This window comes from Drosophila miranda (assembly GCF_003369915.1).
Source record: "Drosophila miranda strain MSH22 chromosome Y unlocalized genomic scaffold, D.miranda_PacBio2.1 Contig_Y1_pilon, whole genome shotgun sequence".
Taxonomy (NCBI): domain Eukaryota; kingdom Metazoa; phylum Arthropoda; class Insecta; order Diptera; family Drosophilidae; genus Drosophila; species Drosophila miranda.
The window spans coordinates 2,792,386-2,814,984 of NW_022881603.1; the positions used below are offsets into that span (position 1 = coordinate 2,792,386).

Genomic DNA, 22,599 nt, shown 5'->3' on the forward strand with positions numbered 1-22,599 from the left:
GCTAATATTAAACGACACGACAAGGAGTGCGTGCGAGAGAGACAGAAAATCAGTCTGAGCGTGACGTCGGGTGCTGCGTAGCCAGTGCAAATTGATTTGTTCCTTTTGGCTATAAAAATGATCTGATCTGATCCAGATTCAGCAATCTGATGTATATAATCATTATCTATGATTCTGCGTTTTTAGTTTTCTCGTATCCTCAATATTGTGGATGCAACAGATTTTCGTCCTTTGTGGGGGCGGAAGGGGGTGGGGCGAAATTTTTAGATATACGTTTTATAGTGAGATCTAACAGGAGTGCGGATACTAAATTTGGTTACTCTAGCCTTAATAGTCTCTGAGATTTGTGAATATCCCCAGATTTTCATCCTTTGCGGGGGCGGAAGGGGGTGTGGCGAAATTTTGAAACAAACTCGTCTCGGTCCGATATATTAGGAGTGTGGATACCAAATTTGGTTGCTCTAGCTTTTATAGTCTCTGAGGTCTAGGCGCTAATGTTTTACTCTAAGCAAAGCGGCTATGCTACGTGTGTGTTAGAGAGAGACAGGGCGAGAAAAAATGAAATTGTTTTCTTGATTCTGGCTATAATAACTATACGATCTGGTTCAGATTTTGCACTCTAGAAGATATAGTCATCTTCTACGATTCTACGATTCTTCCAAGCAAGAAGCTTGGAAGAACGCCAGCGGTGACAAACCTGGCAGAATGCCTGCTGGAGTCGGAAGAAAACTGGGCCGCGATTAGATTCATGGCCGTAACTATGGCTACCAAACTGCGTCGCGAAGAAAGAGCACGCAATGCAAGGAGATAAAGGATAAAGGAGATTATTAAGAGAAGAGCCCTACGGGCATCTCCCCCCGGCGAAGTAATATCTCGCGACAGTACCGCCGGGATCCGGGATAGGTGTGGTTGGTTTTAGAGCGGTTAGAGTCCCTCACTTCGGCTTCGGCTGAGTCGGCATGAAGCTTTCCTGTAGTCACACAACAACAAAAAAAAACGAGGGGGAACGTTGTGAGTTGCTGCGGACACCGCAACTCTACGGTTATACCCGATACTAAGTCAGTATGGCTCTCCTCCGGCAGACGCCGCTAATATTAAACGACACGACAAAGAGTGCGTGCGAGAGAGACAGAAAATCAGTCTGAGCGTGACGTCGGGCGCTGCGTAGCCACTGCAAATTGATTTGTTCCTATTGGCTATAAAAATGATCTGATCTGATCCAGATTCAGCAATCTGATAGATATGGTCATTATCTATGATTCTGCGTTTTTAGTTTTCTCGAATGTGCAATATTGTGGATGCAACAGATTTTCGTCTTTTGTACGGGCGGAAGGGGGGGGGGCGAAATTCTAAGATATACGTTTTATAGTGAGATCTAACAGAAGTGCGGATACCAAATTTGGTTACTCTAGCTTAAATAGTCTCTGAGATTTGTGGATGCCCCAGATTTTCGTACTTTGCGGGGCGGGAGGGGGTGTGGCGAAATTTGGACACGAAACGGTCAAGGTCCGATATCACAGGAGTGTGGATACCAAATTTGGTTGCTCTGGCTCTTATAGGTTCTGAGATCCTTGAACTCATATTTTGCAATTGACAAAACCGACCATGAAACCTGTGTGTTAGAGAGAGACAGAGCGAGAAAGAATGAAATTGTTTTGTTGTTTCTCGCTATAATCATTATACGATCTGGTTCAGATTTTGCACTCTAGAAGATATGGTCATCCTCACCGATTCTGCGTTTTTGGTCTTATCGTATCTTTAAAAATGTGGATGCCACAGATTTTCGTCCTTTGTGGGGGCGGAAGTGGGCGGGGCGAAGTTTTGAAATATTTTTGTAGCAGTGACATATCACAGAAGTCTGGATCCAAAACATCGTTGCTCTAGCTCTTATAGTCTTTGAGCACTAGGCGCTGAAGGGGACGGACGGACGGACGGACGGACGGACGGACGGACGGACGGACGGACGGACGGACAGACGGACGGACGGACGGACGGACGGACGGGCAGACGGACAGACAGACAGGGCTCAATCGACTCGGCTATTGATGCTGATCAAGAATATATATACTTTATGGGGTCGGAAACGATTCCTTTTGGACGTTACACACATCCACTTTTACCACAAATCTAATATACACCAATACTCATTTTGAGTATCGGGTATAAAAAAAACGAGGGGGAACGTTGTGAGTTGCTGCGGAGACCGCAACTCTACAGTTATACCCGATACTAAGTCAGTATGGCTCTCCCCCGGCAGACGCCGCTAATATTAAACGACACGACAAGGAGTGCGTGCGAGAGAGACAGAAAATCAGTCTGAGCGTGACGTCGGGTGCTGCGTAGCCAGTGCAAATTGATTTGTTCCTTTTGGCTATAAAAATGATCTGATCTGATCCAGATTCAGCAATCTGATGTATATAATCATTATCTATGATTCTGCGTTTTTAGTTTTCTCGTATCCTCAATATTGTGGATGCAACAGATTTTCGTCCTTTGTGGGGGCGGAAGGGGGTGGGGCGAAATTTTTAGATATACGTTTTATAGTGAGATCTAACAGGAGTGCGGATACTAAATTTGGTTACTCTAGCCTTAATAGTCTCTGAGATTTGTGAATATCCCCAGATTTTCATCCTTTGCGGGGCGGAAGGGGGTGTGGCGAAATTTTGAAACAAACTCGTCTCGGTCCGATATATTAGGAGTGTGGATACCAAATTTGGTTGCTCTAGCTTTTATAGTCTAGGCGCTAATGTTTTACTCTAAGCAAAGCCGCCTATGCTACGTGTGTGTTAGAGAGAGACAGGGCGAGAAAAAATGAAATTGTTTTCTTGATGCTGGCTATAATAATAATACGATCCAATTCAGATTCCGCAGTCTTAAAGATATGGTCATTCTCTACAATTCTACGTTTCTGGTTTTCTCATATCTTTAAAATTGTGGATGCCACAGATTTTCGTCCTTTGTTTCCAATACTCATTTTGAGTATCGGGTATAAAAAAAACGAGGTGGAACGTTGTGAGTTGCTGCGGACACCGCAACTCTACAGTTATACCCGATTCTAAGTCAGTATGGCTCTCCTGCGGCAGACGCCGCTTATATTGAACCACACGACAAAGAGTGCGTGCGAGAGAGGCAGAAAATCAGTCTGAGCGTGACGTCGGGCGCTGCGTAGCCACTGAAAATTGATTTCTTGCTTTTGGCTACAAAAATGATCCGATCTGATCCAGATTCAGCAATCTGATAGATATGGTCATTATCTATGATTCTGCGTTTTTAGTTTTCTCGTATCCTCAATATTGTGGGTGCAACAGATTTTCGTCTTTTGTGGGGGCGGAAGGGGTGGGGCGAAATTCTGAGATATACGTTTTATAGTGAGATCTAACAGAAGTGCGGATACCAAATTTGGTGACTTTAGCCTTAAAAAACGCTTTTATTTGTGGATGCCCCAGATTTTCGTCCTTTGCGGGGGCGGAAGGGGGTGTGGCGAAATTTGGACACGAAACGGTCAAGGTCCGATATCACAGGAGTGTGGATACCAAATTTGGTTGCTCTGGCTCTTATAGGTTCTGAGATCCTTGAACTCATATTTTGCAATTGACAAAACCGACCATGAAACCTGTGTGTTAGAGAGAGACAGAGCGAGAAAGAATGAAATTGTTTTCTTGATTCTGGCTATAATCATTATACGATCTGGTTCAGATTTTGCACTGTAGAAGATATGGTCATCCTCACCGATTCTGCGTTTTTGGTTTTATCGTATCTTTAAAAATGTGGATGCCACAGATTTTCGTCCTTTGTGGGGGCGGAAGTGGGCGGGGCGAAGTTTTGAAATATTTTTGTAGCAGTGACATATCACAGAAGTCTGGATCCAAAACATCGTTGCTCTAGCTCTTATAGTCTTTGAGCACTAGGCGCTGAAGGGGACGGACGGCGGACGGACGGACGGACAGACGGACAGACAGACAGGGCTCAATCGACTCGGCTATTGATGCTGATCAAGAATATATATACTTTATGGGGTCGGAAACGATTCCTTCTGGACGTTACACACATCCACTTTTACCACAAATCTAATATACCCCAATACTCATTTTGAGTATCGGGTAAAACGAGGGGGAACGTTGTGAGTTGTTGCGGAGACCGCAACTCTACAGTTATACCCGATACTAAGTCAGTATGGCTCTCCTCCGGCAGACGCCGCTAATATTAAACGACACGACAAGGAGTGCGTGCGAGAGAGACAGAAAATCAGTCTGAGCGTGACGTCGGGTGCTGCGTAGCCAGTGCAAATTGATTTGTTCCTTTTGGTTATAAAACTGATCTGATCTGATCCAGATTCAGCAATCTGATATATATGATCATTATCTATGATTCTGCGTTTTTAGTTTTCTCGTATCCTCAATATTGTGGATGCAACAGATTTTCGTGTTTTGTGGGGGCGGAAGGGGGTGGGGCGAAATTTTGAGAACTAAGTTTTATAGTGAGATCTAACAGGAGTGCGGATACCAAATTTGGTTACTCTAGCCTTAATAGTCTCTGAGATTTGTGAATATCCCCAGATTTTCATCCTTTGCGGGGGCGGAAGGGGGTGTGGCGAAATTTTGAAACAAACTCGTCTCGGTCCGATATATTAGGAGTGTGGATACCAAATTTGGTTGCTCTAGCTTTTATAGTCTCTGAGATCTAGGCGCTAATGTTTTACTCTAAGCAAAGCCGCCTATGCTACGTGTGTGTTAGAGAGAGAGACAGGGCGAGAAAAAATGAAATTGTTTTCTTGATTCTGGCTATAATAATTATACGATCTGGTTCAGATTTTGCATTCTAGAAGATATAGTCATCTTCTACGATTCTGCGTTTTTAGTTTTCTCATATCGTCGAAATTGTGGATGCCACAGATTTTCGCCCTTTGTGGGGGCGGAAGAGGGCGGGGCAAAGTTTTGAAATACTCTTGTAGCAGTGACATATCACAGAAGTCTGGATCCAAAACATCGTTGCTCTAGCTCTTATAGTCTTTGAGCACTAGGCGCTGAAGGGGACGGACAGACGGACAGACGGACAGACAGACAGACAGACAGGGCCCAATCGACTCGGCTATTGATGCTGATCAAGAATATATATACTTTATGGGGTCGGAAACGATTCCTTCTGGACGTTACACACATCCACTTTTACCACAAATCTAATATACCCCAATACTCATTTTGAGTATCGGGTATAACAAAAACGAGGGGAACGTTGTGAGTTGTTGCGGAGACCGCAACTCTACAGTTATACCCGATACTAAGTCAGTATGGCTCTCCTCCGGCAGACGCCGCTAATATTAAACGACACGACAAGGAGTGCGTGCGAGAGAGACAGAAAATCAGTCTGAGCGTGACGTCGGGTGCTGCGTAGCCAGTGCAAATTGATTTGTTCCTTTTGGCTATAAAAATGATCTGATCTGATCCAGATTCAGCAATCTGATATATATGATCATTATCTATGATTCTGCGTTTTTAGTTTTCTCGTATCCTCAATATTGTGGATGCAACAGATTTTCGTCTTTTGTGGGGGCGGAAGGGGGTGGGCCGAAATTTTGAGATATAAGTTTTATAGTGAGATTTAACAGGAGAGCGGATACCAAATTTGGTTACTCTAGCCTTAATAGTCTCTGAGATTTGTGAATATCCCCAGATTTTCATCCTTTGCGGGGGCGGAAGGGGGTGTGGCGAAATTTTGAAACAAACTCGTCTCGGTCCGTTATTTTAGGAGTGTGGATACCAAATTTGGTTGCTCTAGCTTTTATAGTCTCTGAGATCTAGGCGCTAATGTTTTACTCTAAGCAAAGCCGCCTATGCTACGTGTGTGTTAGAGAGAGACAGGGCGAGAAAAAATGAAATTGTTTTCTTGATTCTGGCTATAATAATTATACGATCTGGTTCAGATTTTGCACTCTAGAAGATATAGTCATCTTCTACGATTCTGCGTTTTTAGTTTTCTCGTATCGTCGAAATTGTGGATGCCACAGATTTTCGCCCTTTGTGGGGGCGGAAGTGGGCGGGGCAAAGTTTTGAAATATTCTCTTTCCAAAACATCGTTGCTCTAGCTCTTATAGTCTTTGAGCACTAGGCGCTGAAGGGGACGGACAGACGGACGGACGGACAGACGGACAGACGGACAGACAGACAGACAGACAGGGCCCAATCAACTCGGCTATTGATGCTGATCAAGAATATATATACTTTATGGGGTCGGAAACGATTCCTTCTGGACGTTACACACATCCACTTTTACCACAAATCTAATATACCCCAATACTCATTTTGAGTATCGGGTATAACAAAAACGAGGGGGAACGTTGTGAGTTGTTGCGGAGACCGCAACTCTACAGTTATACCCGATACTAAGTCAGTATGGCTCTCCTCCGGCAGACGCCGCTAATATTAAACGACACGACAAGGAGTGCGTGCGAGAGAGACAGAAAATCAGTCTGAGCGTGACGTCGGGTGCTGCGTAGCCAGTGCAAATTGATTTGTTCCTTTTGGCTATAAAAATGATCTGATCTGATCCAGATTCAGCAATCTGATATATATGATCATTATCTATGATTCTGCGTTTTTAGTTTTCTCGTATCCTCAATATTGTGGATGCAACAGATTTTCGTCTTTTGTGGGGCGGAAGGGGGTGGGCCGAAATTTTGAGATATAAGTTTTATAGTGAGATTTAACAGGAGAGCGGATACCAAATTTGGTTACTCTAGCCTTAATAGTCTCTGAGATTCGTGAATATCCCCAGATTTTCATCCTTTGCGGGGGCGGAGGGGGGTGTGGCGAAATTTTGAAACAAACTCGTCTCGGTCCGATATATTAGGAGTGTGGATACCAAATTTGGTTGCTCTAGCTTTTGTAGTCTCTGAGATCTAGGCGCTAATGTTTTACTCTAAGCAAAGCCGCCTATGCTACGTGTGTGTTAGAGAGAGACAGGGCGCGAAAAAATGAAATTGTTTTCTTGATGCTGGCTATAATAATAATACGATCCAATTCAGATTCCGCAGTCTTAAAGATATGGTCATTCTCTACAATTCTACGTTTCTGGTTTTCTCATATCTTTAAAATTGTGGATGCCACAGATTTTCGTCCTTTGTTTCCAATACTCATTTTGAGTATCGGGTATAAAAAAAACGAGGTGGAACGTTGTGAGTTGCTGCGGACACCGAAACTCTACAGTTATACCCGATACTAAGTCAGTATGGCTCTCCTGCGGCAGACGCCGCTTATATTGAACCACACGACAATGAGTGCGTGCGAGAGAGACAGAAAATCAGTCTGAGCGTGACGTCGGGCGCTGCGTAGCCACTGATTTTACAATCTGATGATTAATTTCAGCAAGTAACATAATCATTTTAACAAATCAAGCGAAAGGCCAATCATCTTTGACATCTCTTTATAATGTGCCTTCTGATGGACTCTTCTTCGGTTTGCCTTTGGGACCAGCCACGTAAGAGGCATTTGGCACACGGACCTGCTTGCCGTCCGAAAACTCCTCGCCCATCGCTGGAACGGATACCAAATTTGGTTACTCTAGCCTTAATAGTCTCTCAGATTTGTGGATGCCCCAGTTTTTCGTCCTTTGCGGGGGCGGAAGGGGGTGTGGCGAAATTTGGACACGAAACGGTCAAGGTCCGATATCACAGGAGTGTGGATACCAAATTTGGTTGCTCTGGCTCTTATAGGTTCTGAGATCCTTGAACTCATATTTTGCAATTGACAAAACCGTCCATGAAACCTGTGTGTTAGAGAGAGACAGAGCGAGAAAGAATGAAATTGTTTTCTTGATTCTGGCTATAATCATTATACGATCTGGTTCAGATTTTGCACTGTAGAAGATATGGTCATCCTCACCGATTCTGCGTTTTTGGTTTTATCGTATCTTTAAAAATGTGGATGCCACAGATTTTCGTCCTTTGTGGGGCGGAAGTGGGCGGGGCGAAGTTTTGAAATATTTTGTAGCAGTGACATATCACAGAAGTCTGGATCCAAAACATCGTTGCTCTAGCTCTTATAGTCTTTGAGCACTAGGCGCTGTAGGGGACGGACGGACGGACGGACGGCGGACGGACGGACGGACGGCGGACGGACGGACGGACAGACGGACAGACAAACAGGGCTCAATCGACTCGGCTATTGATGCTGATCAAGAATATATATACTTTATGGGGTCGGAAACGATTCCTTCTGGACGTTACACACATCCACTTTTACCACAAATCTAATATACCCCAATACTCATTTTGAGTATCGGGTATAACGAGGGGGAACGTTGTGAGTTGTTGCGGAGACCGCAACTCTACAGTTATACCCGATACTAAGTCAGTATGGCTCTCCTCCGGCAGACGCCGCTAATATTAAACGACACGACAAGGAGTGCGTGCGAGAGAGACAGAAAATCAGTCTGAGCGTGACGTCGGGTGCTGCGTAGCCAGTGCAAATTGATTTGTTCCTTTTGGCTATAAAAATGATCTGATCTGATCCAGATTCAGCAATCTGATATATATGATCATTATCTATGATTCTGCGTTTTTAGTTTTCTCGTATCCTCAATATTGTGGATGCAACAGATTTTCGTGTTTTGTGTGGGCGGAAGGGGGTGGGGCGAAATTTTGAGATATAAGTTTTATAGTGTAGGCCGTCCGGTGATTTAATGTAACTCTTTTTTATTAGCTGCGCGTCCGTCTCTCACAATCGCCATTTACAAAGTGCACTCACTCTCTTCTCGATGTTTCTTATCCGATATCTCACTATTGGTATTTCCCACCGAGTGTATCGATGGTGCGGTAAATACCAATGCGCGCTGTATGCTATTTTAAATACTAGTTGAATGCCTCACTAATTATTACCTTGCTACAATTCGGCCATCCTGACCGGAGTGCTCCTGAACTCCTTACATTTAATTTAGTTTCTAGATAGGTTGATTTATTACAGTTGGGTGTGGTTTACTCTTAATATTCTAAGTTTACGTGTTACAATCATTTTCTTCATTTTGATTCCCTGTGACATTTGCATTATTACCATTTTCAATCCACGGCTTCATATTTGCCACCGCCCAAACTCCTTTATACGGGATCCTTGATTGTTGAAACCCCTCTACATCTTCTAGCAAATGCCTATCATTTTTTAACACCTTTGATATCTTATAAGGTCCTTTGAACTTCGGGATAAGCTTTTTAGACACCCCTGTATGAGTGTCGAAATTTCTCACCATAACTAGATCATTATCTACGTACACGTGTGGCTCCCTTCGCTTTGAATTTGTTGCTTGTTTGTTATAAGACTGTATTTTTTCCTGATGAGTGCCTGCTACTGCTCTAATCTTTTCTATATCCCTTGTTGCCCGCTGTTCGGTTAGTTCGTCTAGATGATCTTTTAGTAAATCTGAAACCTTTCCTTTTTGTACGACCCCAAACAACATTCTGCTCGGGTGTTCATTAATTGTTCTTTGAATTGTGTTGTTCATCGCGTGTTCTACTGTTTCCACTACCATATCCCAATGTAATCCTTTTTCCGGGTCAACAAGCTTTGCAATCATGGGTCCCAAACTTCTGTTCACCCTTTCTACCTGCCCGTTGGCCTGTGGCGACCCTGTTGCTATCTTTACGTGTTTAACATTGCTCTGTTCTAAGAATTCTTCAAACTCTTTTGACGTGAAACAGCTTCCTCTGTCTGACACAATGCATCTGGGTCTACTGTAAGCTCGGAAATAATCTTTCATTGCAATTACTGCTTCCTTTGTGCTAGTGGTTTTGGTCGTATAAAGTCTTACGAATTTGGTGAACGCGTCTATTACTACTAAAACATGTTTGTTGGCCCTGCCTTTGTCGACTGGCCCGAAATGGTCGATATGTACTACCTCGAATGGTCCTGACCCTTTTGGTATGTTGTGTAAAAACCCTTCCTCTTTTCCTTGTTTTGCTGAGTACGCTATGCATTTTAGACAGTTTTCAATGTGTCGCTTGGCTTTATACCTTACGTTTGAGATCCAGTAGCTTTTCGATATAGCGTCGGTCATCTTGTCTATACCGACGTGCCCTAGTTCATCGTGGTACTTATAGAGTACGTGGCCTTCCATTTCCTCGGGTACGCAGAATAGGATAGTATTGTTATCTTTTTTCCTGTATATTATTCCGTTTCTCATCTCATAATGTTTGTGTTCTGATTTCTGTAACGTTTCTCTCAGCTCCATCAGTTTGTTATCTCTGTTTTGGCATATAATTAAATTTTCTTCAAAGGTGTTTGTGTCTACCGTGAGTATCTGAACGGCTCTGCTTAGCGCATCTACGTGTTGCATTCTACTTCCTGACCTGTGTTCTAACTTGTAGTCATAATTTTGTAACTCTAACGCCCAGCGGGCAATGCGTGGATTGAGTTCTTTTTTGTTTAGAGTCATAGTTAGCGCGTTGCAGTCTGTCACTATTTTGAAGGGTATGCCTTGCACGTATACTCTAAACCGTTGTAGTGCATAAATTATCGCTAGTGTCTCCAGTTCAAAGCTGTGGTATTTTGCTTCGGTAATTGTTGTCCGCTTGGAGAAATAAAACACCGGGTGCATTCTGCCATCACCCTTCTTCTGCATTAGAATTGACCCGAAACCTAACGAACTTGCATCGCAATGTAATTCTGTCGGATCTCTGGGATTGTAAAGTGCCAAGATCGGTGCTTCCAACAAATTACTTTTGAGTTGTTCGAAACATTCTAGTTCTACGATACCGAATTCAAACTTCCTGTCTTTTTTGACCAAATCATAAAGGGGCTTAGCTTTCGTAGAAAAATCTTTTACGAACCGTCTAAAGTAAGAACATAACCCTAAGAAACTCTGCACTTCGTTCGTTTTCGTGGGGACTGGGAACCCTTTTACTGCCTGTAATCCCTTCGTATCTGGTTTAATTCCGTTACCCGATATGGAATAGCCCAGGTACTTAACTTCTGACTGTAAGAATTCGCATTTATCAATCCTTAATTCAAGTTTATTCTCTACCAATCGTCTCATCACTTCTTGTAAAATTTCCATGTGACTATCACTATCTTTTGTTGCTACCATAATATCGTCCATGTATATTATAACTTTGTCTTCCTTTACCATATCTGCAAAAATGTTGTTTGTGAATCTTTGAAACACCGCCGATGCATTTCGTAACCCGAACGGCATCCTCAACCATTCGTATTGTCCCATGGGGGTCGTGAACGATGTGTATTTAACTGAATCTTTATGCATAAATACGTGGAAGTATCCATTCTTCAGGTCTAACTTGGTGAAAAGTCTTTTCCCTGACAGTTTATCTAGTAGGTCGTCTATCAGAGGTGTTGGGTAATTGTCCTTTATCATACCTTTATTAAGTGTGCGATAATCGACGCACAGTCTCAACTCTCCCGAATTCTTTTTTACCAGTACTATAGGCGAAACGTATTCTGACTCACTGGTTCTGATGTAACCTTTTTCTGTGTATTCGTCTATCATTTTCTGTACTTGGGCTTTTTCGCTATACGACAGTCTTCTAGGTGGGCAATGAAACGGTTTTTCGTGTTCGAAATTCAACTTCATTTCCCACTTGGTTTGTGGTAAGTTTGGTCTTTCTGCGTTTACATACGCTGTCCTAAACATGTATTTAAGTCGTCCTGCGAGTTCTTGGCTACAATCTGTCCCTACTTTCAACTCCCAGTCGTTTTCTTTGTCTGGATACTGGCTTGGTAGTTCGTTGAAATTGGTTTTTACGCTCTCGCAGGTATCGCTGTCTTCCAGACACTCAACCATTGCAGAACACTCATTTTCTACCTTGCCTCCACTTTCTACTTCATGCTTATTCTCTTTATCACCCTCATCTTTAACTTCACATTCATATTCTCCTAAACACTCATTCTCTATTTTCCACTCATTTTTTTCTAACCACTCATTTTCTCCTAAACACTCATTTTCTTCTAAACACTCATTTTCTCCTAAACACTCATTTTCTTCTAAACACTCATTTTCTCCTAAACACTCATTTTCTTCTAAACACTCATTTTTTTCTAAACACTCATTTTTTATTTCACACTCGTTTTTTGTCTCACTCTCCTTCTCCTTGCAAATGTCACTTACAATTTTAAATTTGCATAAATTCATAAAATCCCTACCTAACACAGCCTCATAGCCCATCGACTCGTCTGCCACTACTAGTAATTCAAAGTTGATTCGATTTTTGTTAATAATTACAAAACTGGGTATTTTACCAAAGATGTTAAGTTTGCTATTATTTAGTCCAACATAAGCGTAATCCGCATTTCTATTCAAAATAAATTCAATTTCTCTGTTTTTCTTGTCTTTGTTAAACTTATATAAACTTAAATCATCTTCTTTGATTTCGTTCGAACTTAATCGTGAGCGCTCTTCCACTTTATTTAGGTTATTTTCCGACTGGTGCTCTAGACACGATAACTTCATAAAACTTATTGGGCTCCCTGAGTCGATGAGGCAATCTAAGGACAAGCATTTGTTATTGTAATTGCTAATGTATATATTAAATTTGTATATATAATCGTTATGTACCTTGTACTTCTTTTCGTCACAGTGTGACACCTGGTGACTCATGCTGCCGCATCCGTAGCACGCTCCTCTTTCGCGCTTGGGCTTGCGGCACTCCCCTGCCACGTGGCCCAAAGAGTTGCAGTTGTAGCAGCGAATGGGTGTTGGCGAGGCTCCAGTGTTTGCCCCTTCAGTTGAACCGTACTTCTTTGGCAGCATGATCTTCTCGAACGCCTTGAGTAGTTGATATGGAGCGCCAAAGCACTGCATGTGGGCTTGCCTACGCAGGCCTACATCTGGGATACCTTCGATGACTCCGTCAATAAACTCCTCGTCGTCAATGACTATGCGGGATGCCAGCGACACTTTGGCGTTGAAGTACATCGAGAACTCCTCGCCACGTGCCCATGAACGGGACTCGAACTTGCGACGGAGCAACAGTTTGCTTTCCTTGGGATGGAAAGTGTCTTCCATGACGTTCAACAATTGATCGATTGGCAGCGACATGTGCTCCGGACTCGAATGCAGCCACACCAATGCTTTGTCCTTAAGCTTCGACATTAGCAGCATTAGGAGCTTCTCATCCTTCAGTTTGTTCACTTTTGCGACGGCCTTAAACTGCGCGATCCAAGTTGTGACGTCATCGTTGTTTCCAGAAATGTTGCCATGATATGTTGGCAACATGTCTTTGGCGGCATTTAGCAACATGACGCCAGCGTCATTGCTGGCGGCTGGTGTTGTGTTCTCTCCTCTCCCTTCCTTCTCCCTCTCGCTCTGCAGCTTCAGCAGCTCGATTTGCAGTTTTAACATTTCAACCTCTGCTCGATATTCGCCATGGTTGTTGTTGTGCCCAGGCGCTTGCGGTGCTTTTTCGTTCTTCTCTTTGCGTTCGCTCTTCGTCGAGTCTTGATCTGCGGCCGCCTCATCTTCCCTCTCGTTCTCGCATGTTTCGGCTGCCGGTGGTCCCTGTCCCCGCAGCTCTACTGGTATTTCGTTAAGTCTCGCTGCCATGGCAGCTTTGCTTCCACCTTTTGGTAGATTGAGGGACTCCAGCCATTCGCGCAGCTGGGCGGCCGAGAACTCCTCCGTGCCGACCAAGTCCGACATGTTTTTTTTCAGCGATGGCGTCTTCGACGGACGAGATAATAAAAATTTTCGCTATTTTTCACTGGCGGCGATTGATCGTATCCCACTTCTGAAATTGTAGGCCGTCCGGTGATTTAATGTAACTCTTTTTTATTAGCTGCGCGTCCGTCTCTCACAATCGCCATTTACAAAGTGCACTCACTCTCTTCTCGATGTTTCTTATCCGATATCTCACTATTGGTATTTCCCACCGAGTGTATCGATGGTGCGGTAAATACCAATGCGCGCTGTATGCTATTTTAAATACTAGTTGAATGCCTCACTAATTATTACCTTGCTACAATAGTGAGATCTAACAGGAGTGTGGATACCAAATTTGGTTGCTCTAGCTCTTATAGTCTTTGAGCACTAGGCGCTGAAGGGGACGGACAGACGGACGGACGGACAGACGGACAGACAGACAGACAGACAGGGCCCAATGGACTCGGCTATTGATGCTGATCAAGAATATATATACTTTATGGGGTCGGAAACGATTCCTTCTGGACGTTACACACATCCACTTTTACCACAAATCTAATATCCCCCAATACTCATTTTGAGTATCGGGTATAACAAAAACGAGGGGGAACGTTGTGAGTTGTTGCGAAGACCGCAACTCTACAGTTATACCCGATACTAAGTCAGTATGGCTCTCCTCCGGCAGACGCCGCTAATATTAAACGACACGACAAGGAGTGCGTGCGAGAGAGACAGAAAATCAGTCTGAGCGTGACGTCGGGTGCTGCGTAGCCAGTGCAAATTGATTTGTTCCTTTTGGCTATAAAAATGATCTGATCTGATCCAGACTCAGCAATCTGATATATATGATCATTATCTATGATTCTGCGTTTTTAGTTTTCTCGTATCCTCAATATTGTGGATGCAACAGATTTTCGTCTTTTGTGGGGGCGGAAGGGGGTGGGGCGAAATTTTGAGATATAAGTTTTATAGTGAGATCTAACAGGAGAGCGGATACCAAATTTGGTTACTCTAGCCTTAATAGTCTCTGAGATTTGTGAATATCCCCAGATTTTCATCCTTTGCGGGGGCGGAAGGGGGTGTGGCGAAATTTTGAAACAAACTCGTCTCGGTCCGATATATTAGGAGTGTGGATACCAAATTTGGTTGCTCTAGCTTTTATAGTCTCTGAGATCTAGGCGCTAATGTTTTACTCTAAGCAAAGCCGCCTATGCTACGTGTGTGTTAGAGAGAGACAGGGCGAGAAAAAATGAAATTGTTTTCTTGATGCTGGCTATAATAATAATACGATCCAATTCAGATTCCGCAGTCTTAAAGATATGGTCATTCTCTACAATTCTACGTTTCTGGTTTTCTCATATCTTTAAAATTGTGGATGCCACAGATTTTCGTCCTTTGTTTCCAATACTCATTTTGAGTATCGGGTATAAAAAAAACGAGGTGGAACGTTGTGAGTTGCTGCGGACACCGCAACTCTACAGTTATACCCGATACTAAGTCAGTATGGCTCTCCTGCGGCAGACGCCGCTTATATTGAACCACACGACAAAGAGTGCGTGCGAGAGAGACAGAAAATCAGTCTGAGCGTGACGTCGGGCGCTGCGTAGCCACTGAAAATTGATTTCTTGCTTTTGGCTACAAAAATGATCCGATCTGATCCAGATTCAGCAATCTGATAGATATGGTCATTATCTACGATTCTGCGTTTTTAGTTTTCTCGATTGTGCAATATTGTGGATGCAACAGATTTTCGTCTTTTGTGGGGGCGAAAGGGGGTGGGGCGAAATTCTGAGATATACGTTTTATAGTGAGATCTAACAGGAGTGCGGATACCAAATTTGGTTACTCTATCCTTAATAGTCTCTGAGATTTGTGAATATCCCCAGATTTTCATCCTTTGCGGGGGCGGAAGGGGGTGTGGCGAAATTTTGAAACAAACTCGTCTCGGTCCGATATATTAGGAGTGTGGATACCAAATTTGGTTGCTCTAGCTTTTATAGTCTCTGAGATCTAGCCGCTAATGTTTTACTCTAAGCAAAGCCGCCTATGCTACGTGTGTGTTAGAGAGAGACAGGGCGAGAAAAAATGAAATTGTTTTCTTGATTCTGGCTATAATAATTATACGATCTGGTTCAGATTTTGCACTCTAGAAGATATAGTCATCTTCTACGATTCTGCGTTTTTAGTTTTCTCGTATCGTCGAAATTGTGGATGCCACAGATTTTCGCCCTTTGTGGGGCGGAAGTGGGCGGGGCAAAGTTTTGAAATATTCTCTTTCCAAAACATCGTTGCTCTAGCTCTTATAGTCTTTGAGCACTAGGCGCTGAAGGGGACGGACAGACGGACGGACGGACAGACGGACAGACGGACAGACAGACAGACAGACAGGGCCCAATCGACTCGGCTATTGATGCTGATCAAGAATATATATACTTTATGGGGTCGGAAACGATTCCTTCTGGACGTTACACACATCCACTTTTAACACAAATCTAATATACCCCAATACTCATTTTGAGTATCGGGTATAACAAAAACGAGGGGAACGTTGTGAGTTGTTGCGGAGACCGCAACTCTACAGTTATACCCGATACTAAGTCAGTATGGCTCTCCTCCGGCAGACGCCGCTAATATTAAACGACACGACAAGGAGTGCGTGCGAGAGAGACAGAAAATCAGTCTGAGCGTGACGTCGGGTGCTGCGTATCCAGTGCAAATTGATTTGTTCCTTTTGGCTATAAAAATGATCTGATCTGATCCAGATTCAGCAATCTGATATATATGATCATTATCTATGATTCTGCGTTTTTAGTTTTCTCGTATCCTCAATATTGTGGATGCAACAGATTTTCGTCTTTTGTGGGGCGGAAGGGGTGGGCCGAAATTTTGAGATATAAGATTTATAGTGAGATTTAACAGGAGAGCGGATACCAAATTTGGTTACTCTAGCCTTAATAGTCTCTGAGATTTGTGAATATCCCCAGATTTTCATCCTTTGCGGGGGCGGAAGGGGGTGTGGCGAAATTTTGAAACAAACTCGTCTCGGTCCGATATATTAGGAGTGTGGATACCAAATTTGGTTGCTCTAGCTTTTATAGTCTCTGAGATCTAGGCGCTAATGTTTTACTCTAAGCAAAGCCGACTATGCTACGTGTGTGTTAGAGAGAGACAGGGCGAGAAAAAATGAAATTGTTTTCTTGATGCTGGCTATAATAATAATACGATCCAATTCAGATTCCGCAGTCTTAAAGATATGGTCATTCTCTACAATTCTACGTTTCTGGTTTTCTGATATCTTTAAAATTGTGGATGCCACAGATTTTCGTCCTTTGTTTCCAATACTCATTTTGAGTATCGGGTATACAAAAAACGAGGTGGAACGTTGTGAGTTGCTGCGGACACCGAAACTCTACAGTTATACCCGATACTAAGTCAGTATGGCTCTCCTGCGGCAGACGCCGCTTATATTGAACCACACGACAAAGAGTGCGTGCGAGAGAGACAGAAAATCAGTCTGAGCGTGACGTCGGGCGCTGCGTAGCCACTGATTTTACAATCTGATGATTAATTTCAGCAAGTAACATAATCATTTTAACAAATCAAGCGAAAGGCCAATCATCTTTGACATCTCTTTATAATGTGCCTTCTGATGGACTCTTCTTCGGTTTGCCTTTGGGACCAGCCACGTAAGAGGCATTTGGCACACGGACCTGCTTGCCGTCCGAAAACTCCTCGCCCATCGCTGGAACGGATACCAAATTTGGTTACTCTAGCCTTAATTGTCTCTGAGATTTGTGGATGCCCCAGATTTTCGTCCTTTGCGGGGCGGAAGGGGGTGTGGCGAAATTTGGACACGAAACGGTCAAGGTCCGATATCACAGGAGTGTGGATACCAAATTTGGTTGCTCTGGCTCTTATAGGTTCTGAGATCCTTGAACTCATATTTTGCAATTGACAAAACCGTCCATGAAACCTGTGTGTTAGAGAGAGACAGAGCGAGAAAGAATGAAATTGTTTTCTTGATTCTGGCTATAATCATTATACGATCTGGTTCAGATTTTGCACTGTAGAAGATATGGTCATCCTCACCGATTCTGCGTTTTTGGTTTTATCGTATCTTTAAAAATGTGGATGCCACAGATTTTCGTCCTTTGTGGGGGCGGAAGTGGGCGGGGCGAAGTTTTGAAATATTTTGTAGCAGTGACATATCACAGAAGTCTGGATCCAAAACATCGTTGCTCTAGCTCTTATAGTCTTTGAGCACTAGGCGCTGAAGGGGACGGACGGACGGACGGACGGCGGACGGACGGACGGACAGACGGACAGACAGACAGGGCTCAATCGACTCGGCTATTGATGCTGATCAAGAATATATATACTTTATGGGGTCGGAAACGATTCCTTCTGGACGTTACACACATCCACTTTTACCACAAATCTAATATACCCCAATACTCATTTTGAGTATCGGGTATAACGAGGGGGAACGTTGTGAGTTGTTGCGGAGACCGCAACTCTACAGTTATACCCGATACTAAGTCAGTATGGCTCTCCTCCGGCAGACGCCGCTAATATTAAACGACACGACAAGGAGTGCGTGCGAGAGAGACAGAAAATCAGTCTGAGCGTGACGTCGGGTGCTGCGTAGCCAGTGCAAATTGATTTGTTCCTTTTGGTTATAAAACTGATCTGATCTGATCCAGATTCAGCAATCTGATATATATGATCATTATCTATGATTCTGCGTTTTTAGTTTTCTCGTATCCTCAATATTGTGGATGCAACAGATTTTCGTGTTTTGTGGGGGCGGAAGGGGGTGGGGCGAAATTTTGAGATATAAGTTTTATAGTGAGATCTAACAGGAGTGTGGATACCAAATTTGGTTGCTCTAGCTCTTATAGTCTTTGAGCACTAGGCGCTGAAGGGGACGGACAGACGGACGGACGGACAGACGGACAGACGGACAGACAGACAGACAGACAGGGCCCAATGGACTCGGCTATTGATGCTGATCAAGAATAAATATACTTTATGGGGTCGGAAACGATTCCTTCTGGACGTTACACACATCCACTTTTACCACAAATCTAATATACCCCAATACTCATTTTGAGTATCGGGTATAACAAAAACGAGGGGGAACGTTGTGAGTTGTTGCGAAGACCGCAACTCTACAGTTATACCCGATACTAAGTCAGTATGGCTCTCCTCCGGCAGACGCCGCTAATATTAAACGACACGACAAGGAGTGCGTGCGAGAGAGACAGAAAATCAGTCTGAGCGTGACGTCGGGTGCTGCGTAGCCAGTGCAAATTGATTTGTTCCTTTTGGTTATAAAACTGATCTGATCTGATCCAGATTCAGCAATCTGATAGATATGGTCATTATCTATGATTCTGCGTTTTTAGTTTTCTCGAATGTGCAATATTGTGGATGCAACAGATTTTCGTCTTTTGTGGGGGCGAAAGGGGGTGGGGCGAAATTCTGAGATATACGTTTTATAGTGAGATCTAACAGAAGTGCGGATACCAAATTTGGTTACTCTAGCCTTAATAGTCTCTGAGATTTGTGGATGCCCCAGATTTTCGTCCTTTGCGGGGGCGGAAGGGGGTGTGGCGAAATTTGGACACGAAACGGTCAAGGTCCGATATCACAGGAGTGTGGATACCAAATTTGGTTGCTCTGGCTCTTATAGGTTCTGAGATCCTTGAACTCATATTTTGCAATTGACAAAACCGACCATGAAACCTGTGTGTTAGAGAGAGACAGAGCGAGAAAGAATGAAATTGTTTTCTTGATTCTGGCTATAATCATTATACGATCTGGTTCAGATTTTGCACTGTAGAAGATATGGTCATCCTCACCGATTCGGCGTTTTTGGTTTTATCGTATCTTTAAAAATGTGGATGCCACAGATTTTCGTCCTTTGTGGGGCGGAAGGGGGTGGGGCGAAATTTTAAGATGGACATGGCTCAATCGACTCGGCTATTGATGCTGATCAAGAATATATATACTTTATGGGGTCGGAAACGATTCCTTCTGGACGTTACACACATCCACTTTTACCACAAATCTAATATACACCAATACTCATTTTGAGTATCGGGTATAAAAAAAACGAGGGGGAACGTTGTGAGTTGCTGCGGAGACCGCAACTCTACAGTTATACCCGATACTAAGTCAGTATGGCTCTCCTCCGGCAGACGCCGCTAATATTAAACGACACGACAAGGAGTGCGTGCGAGACAGACAGAAAATCAGTCTGAGCGTGACGTCGGGTGCTGCGTAGCCAGTGCAAATTGATTTGTTCCTTTTGGCTATAAAAATGATCTGATCTGATCCAGATTCAGCAATCTGATGTATATAATCATTATCTATAATTCTGCGTTTTTAGTTTTCTATTATCCTCAATATTGTGGATGCAACAGATTTTCGTCCTTTGTGGGGGCGGAAGGGGGTGGGGCGAAATTTTTAGATATACGTTTTATAGTGAGATCTAACAGGAGTGCGGATACTAAATTTGGTTACTCTAGCCTTAATAGTCTCTGAGATTTGTGAATATCCCCAGATTTTCATCCTTTGCGGGGGCGGAAGGGGGTGTGGCGAAATTTTGAAACAAACTCGTCTCGGTCCGATATATTAGGAGTGTGGATACCAAATTTGGTTGCTCTAGCTTTTATAGTCTCTGAGGTCTCGGCGCTAATGTTTTACTCTAAGCAAAGCGGCTATGCTACGTGTGTGTTAGAGAGAGACAGGGCGAGAAAAAATGAAATTGTTTTCTTGATTCTGGCTATAATAACTATACGATCTGGTTCAGATTTTGCACTCTAGAAGATATAGTCATCTTCTACGATTCTACGATTCTTCCAAGCAAGAAGCTTGGAAGAACGCCAGCGGTGACAAACCTGGCAGAATGCCTGCTGGAGTCGGAAGAAAACTGGGCCGCGATTAGATTCATGGCCGTAACTATGGCTACCAAACTGCGTCGCGAAGAAAGAGCACGCAATGCAAGGAGATAAAGGATAAAGGAGATTATTAAGAGAAGAGCCCTACGGGCATCTCCCCCCGGCGAAGTAATATCTCGCGACAGTACCGCCGGGATCCGGGATAGGTGTGGTTGGTTTTAGAGCGGTTAGAGTCCCTCACTTCGGCTTCGGCTGAGTCGGCATGAAGCTTTCCTGTAGTCACACAACAACAAAAAAAAACGAGGGGAACGTTGTGAGTTGCTGCGGACACCGCAACTCTACGGTTATACCCGATACTAAGTCAGTATGGCTCTCCTCCGGCAGACGCCGCTAATATTAAACGACACGACAAAGAGTGCGTGCGAGAGAGACAGAAAATCAGTCTGAGCGTGACGTCGGGCGCTGCGTAGCCACTGCAAATTGATTTGTTCCTATTGGCTATAAAAATGATCTGATCTGATCCAGATTCAGCAATCTGATAGATATGGTCATTATCTATGATTCTGCGTTTTTAGTTTTCTCGAATGTGCAATATTGTGGATGCAACAGATTTTCGTCTTTTGTACGGGCGGAAGGGGGTGGGGCGAAATTCTAAGATATACGTTTTATAGTGAGATCTAACAGAAGTGCGGATACCAAATTTGGTTACTCTAGCTTAAATAGTCTCTGAGATTTGTGGATGCCCCAGATTTTCGTACTTTGCGGGGGCGGAAGGGGTGTGGCGAAATTTGGACACGAAACGGTCAAGGTCCGATATCACAGGAGTGTGGATACCAAATTTGGTTGCTCTGGCTCTTATAGGTTCTGAGATCCTTGAACTCATATTTTGCAATTGACAAAACCGACCATGAAACCTGTGTGTTAGAGAGAGACAGAGCGAGAAAGAATGAAATTGTTTTGTTGTTTCTCGCTATAATCATTATACGATCTGGTTCAGATTTTGCACTCTAGAAGATATGGTCATCCTCACCGATTCTGCGTTTTTGGTCTTATCGTATCTTTAAAAATGTGGATGCCACAGATTTTCGTCCTTTGTGGGGGCGGAAGTGGGCGGGGCGAAGTTTTGAAATATTTTTGTAGCAGTGACATATCACAGAAGTCTGGATCCAAAACATCGTTGCTCTAGCTCTTATAGTCTTTGAGCACTAGGCGCTGAAGGGGACGGACGGACGGACGGACGGACAGACGGACAGACAGACAGGGCTCAATCGACTCGGCTATTGATGCTGATCAAGAATATATATACTTTATGGGGTCGGAAACGATTCCTTTTGGACGTTACACACATCCACTTTTACCACAAATCTAATATACACCAATACTCATTTTGAGTATCGGGTATAAAAAAAACGAGGGGGAACGTTGTGAGTTGCTGCGGAGACCGCAACTCTACAGTTATACCCGATACTAAGTCAGTATGGCTCTCCTCCGGCAGACGCCGCTAATATTAAACGACACGACAAGGAGTGCGTGCGAGAGAGACAGAAAATCAGTCTGAGCGTGACGTCGGGTGCTGCGTAGCCAGTGCAAATTGATTTGTTCCTTTTGGCTATAAAAATGATCTGATCTGATCCAGATTCAGCAATCTGATGTATATAATCATTATCTATGATTCTGCGTTTTTAGTTTTCTCGTATTCTCAATATTGTGGATGCAACAGATTTTCGTCCTTTGTGGGGGCGGAAGGGGGTGGGGCGAAATTTTTAGATATACGTTTTATAGTGAGATCTAACAGGAGTGCGGATACTAAATTTGGTTACTCTAGCCTTAATAGTCTCTGAGATTTGTGAATATCCCCAGATTTTCATCCTTTGCGGGGCGGAAGGGGGTGTGGCGAAATTTTGAAACAAACTCGTCTCGGTCCGATATATTAGGAGTGTGGATACCAAATTTGGTTGCTCTAGCTTTTATAGTCTCTGAGGTCTAGGCGCTAATGTTTTACTCTAAGCAAAGCGGCTATGCTACGTGTGTGTTAGAGAGAGACAGGGCGAGAAAAAAT

General features: G+C 43.6%; 1 protein-coding gene across 1 annotated transcript; it reads right to left on the bottom strand.

Annotated features, from left to right (window-relative positions):
• Positions 1-12,337: 12,337 nt before the first annotated feature.
• LOC117191281 lies at positions 12,338-13,952 on the bottom strand. The gene is made up of 2 exons (XM_033396190.1): positions 12,553-13,952; positions 12,338-12,482 (listed from the first exon to the last, which is right to left on the bottom strand). Exons 1-2 carry the CDS (start codon positions 13,633-13,635, stop codon positions 12,453-12,455), a joined length of 1,113 nt encoding a protein of 370 aa, XP_033252081.1. The 5' UTR covers positions 13,636-13,952; the 3' UTR covers positions 12,338-12,452.
• Between the last annotated feature and the right edge of the window lie 8,647 nt (positions 13,953-22,599).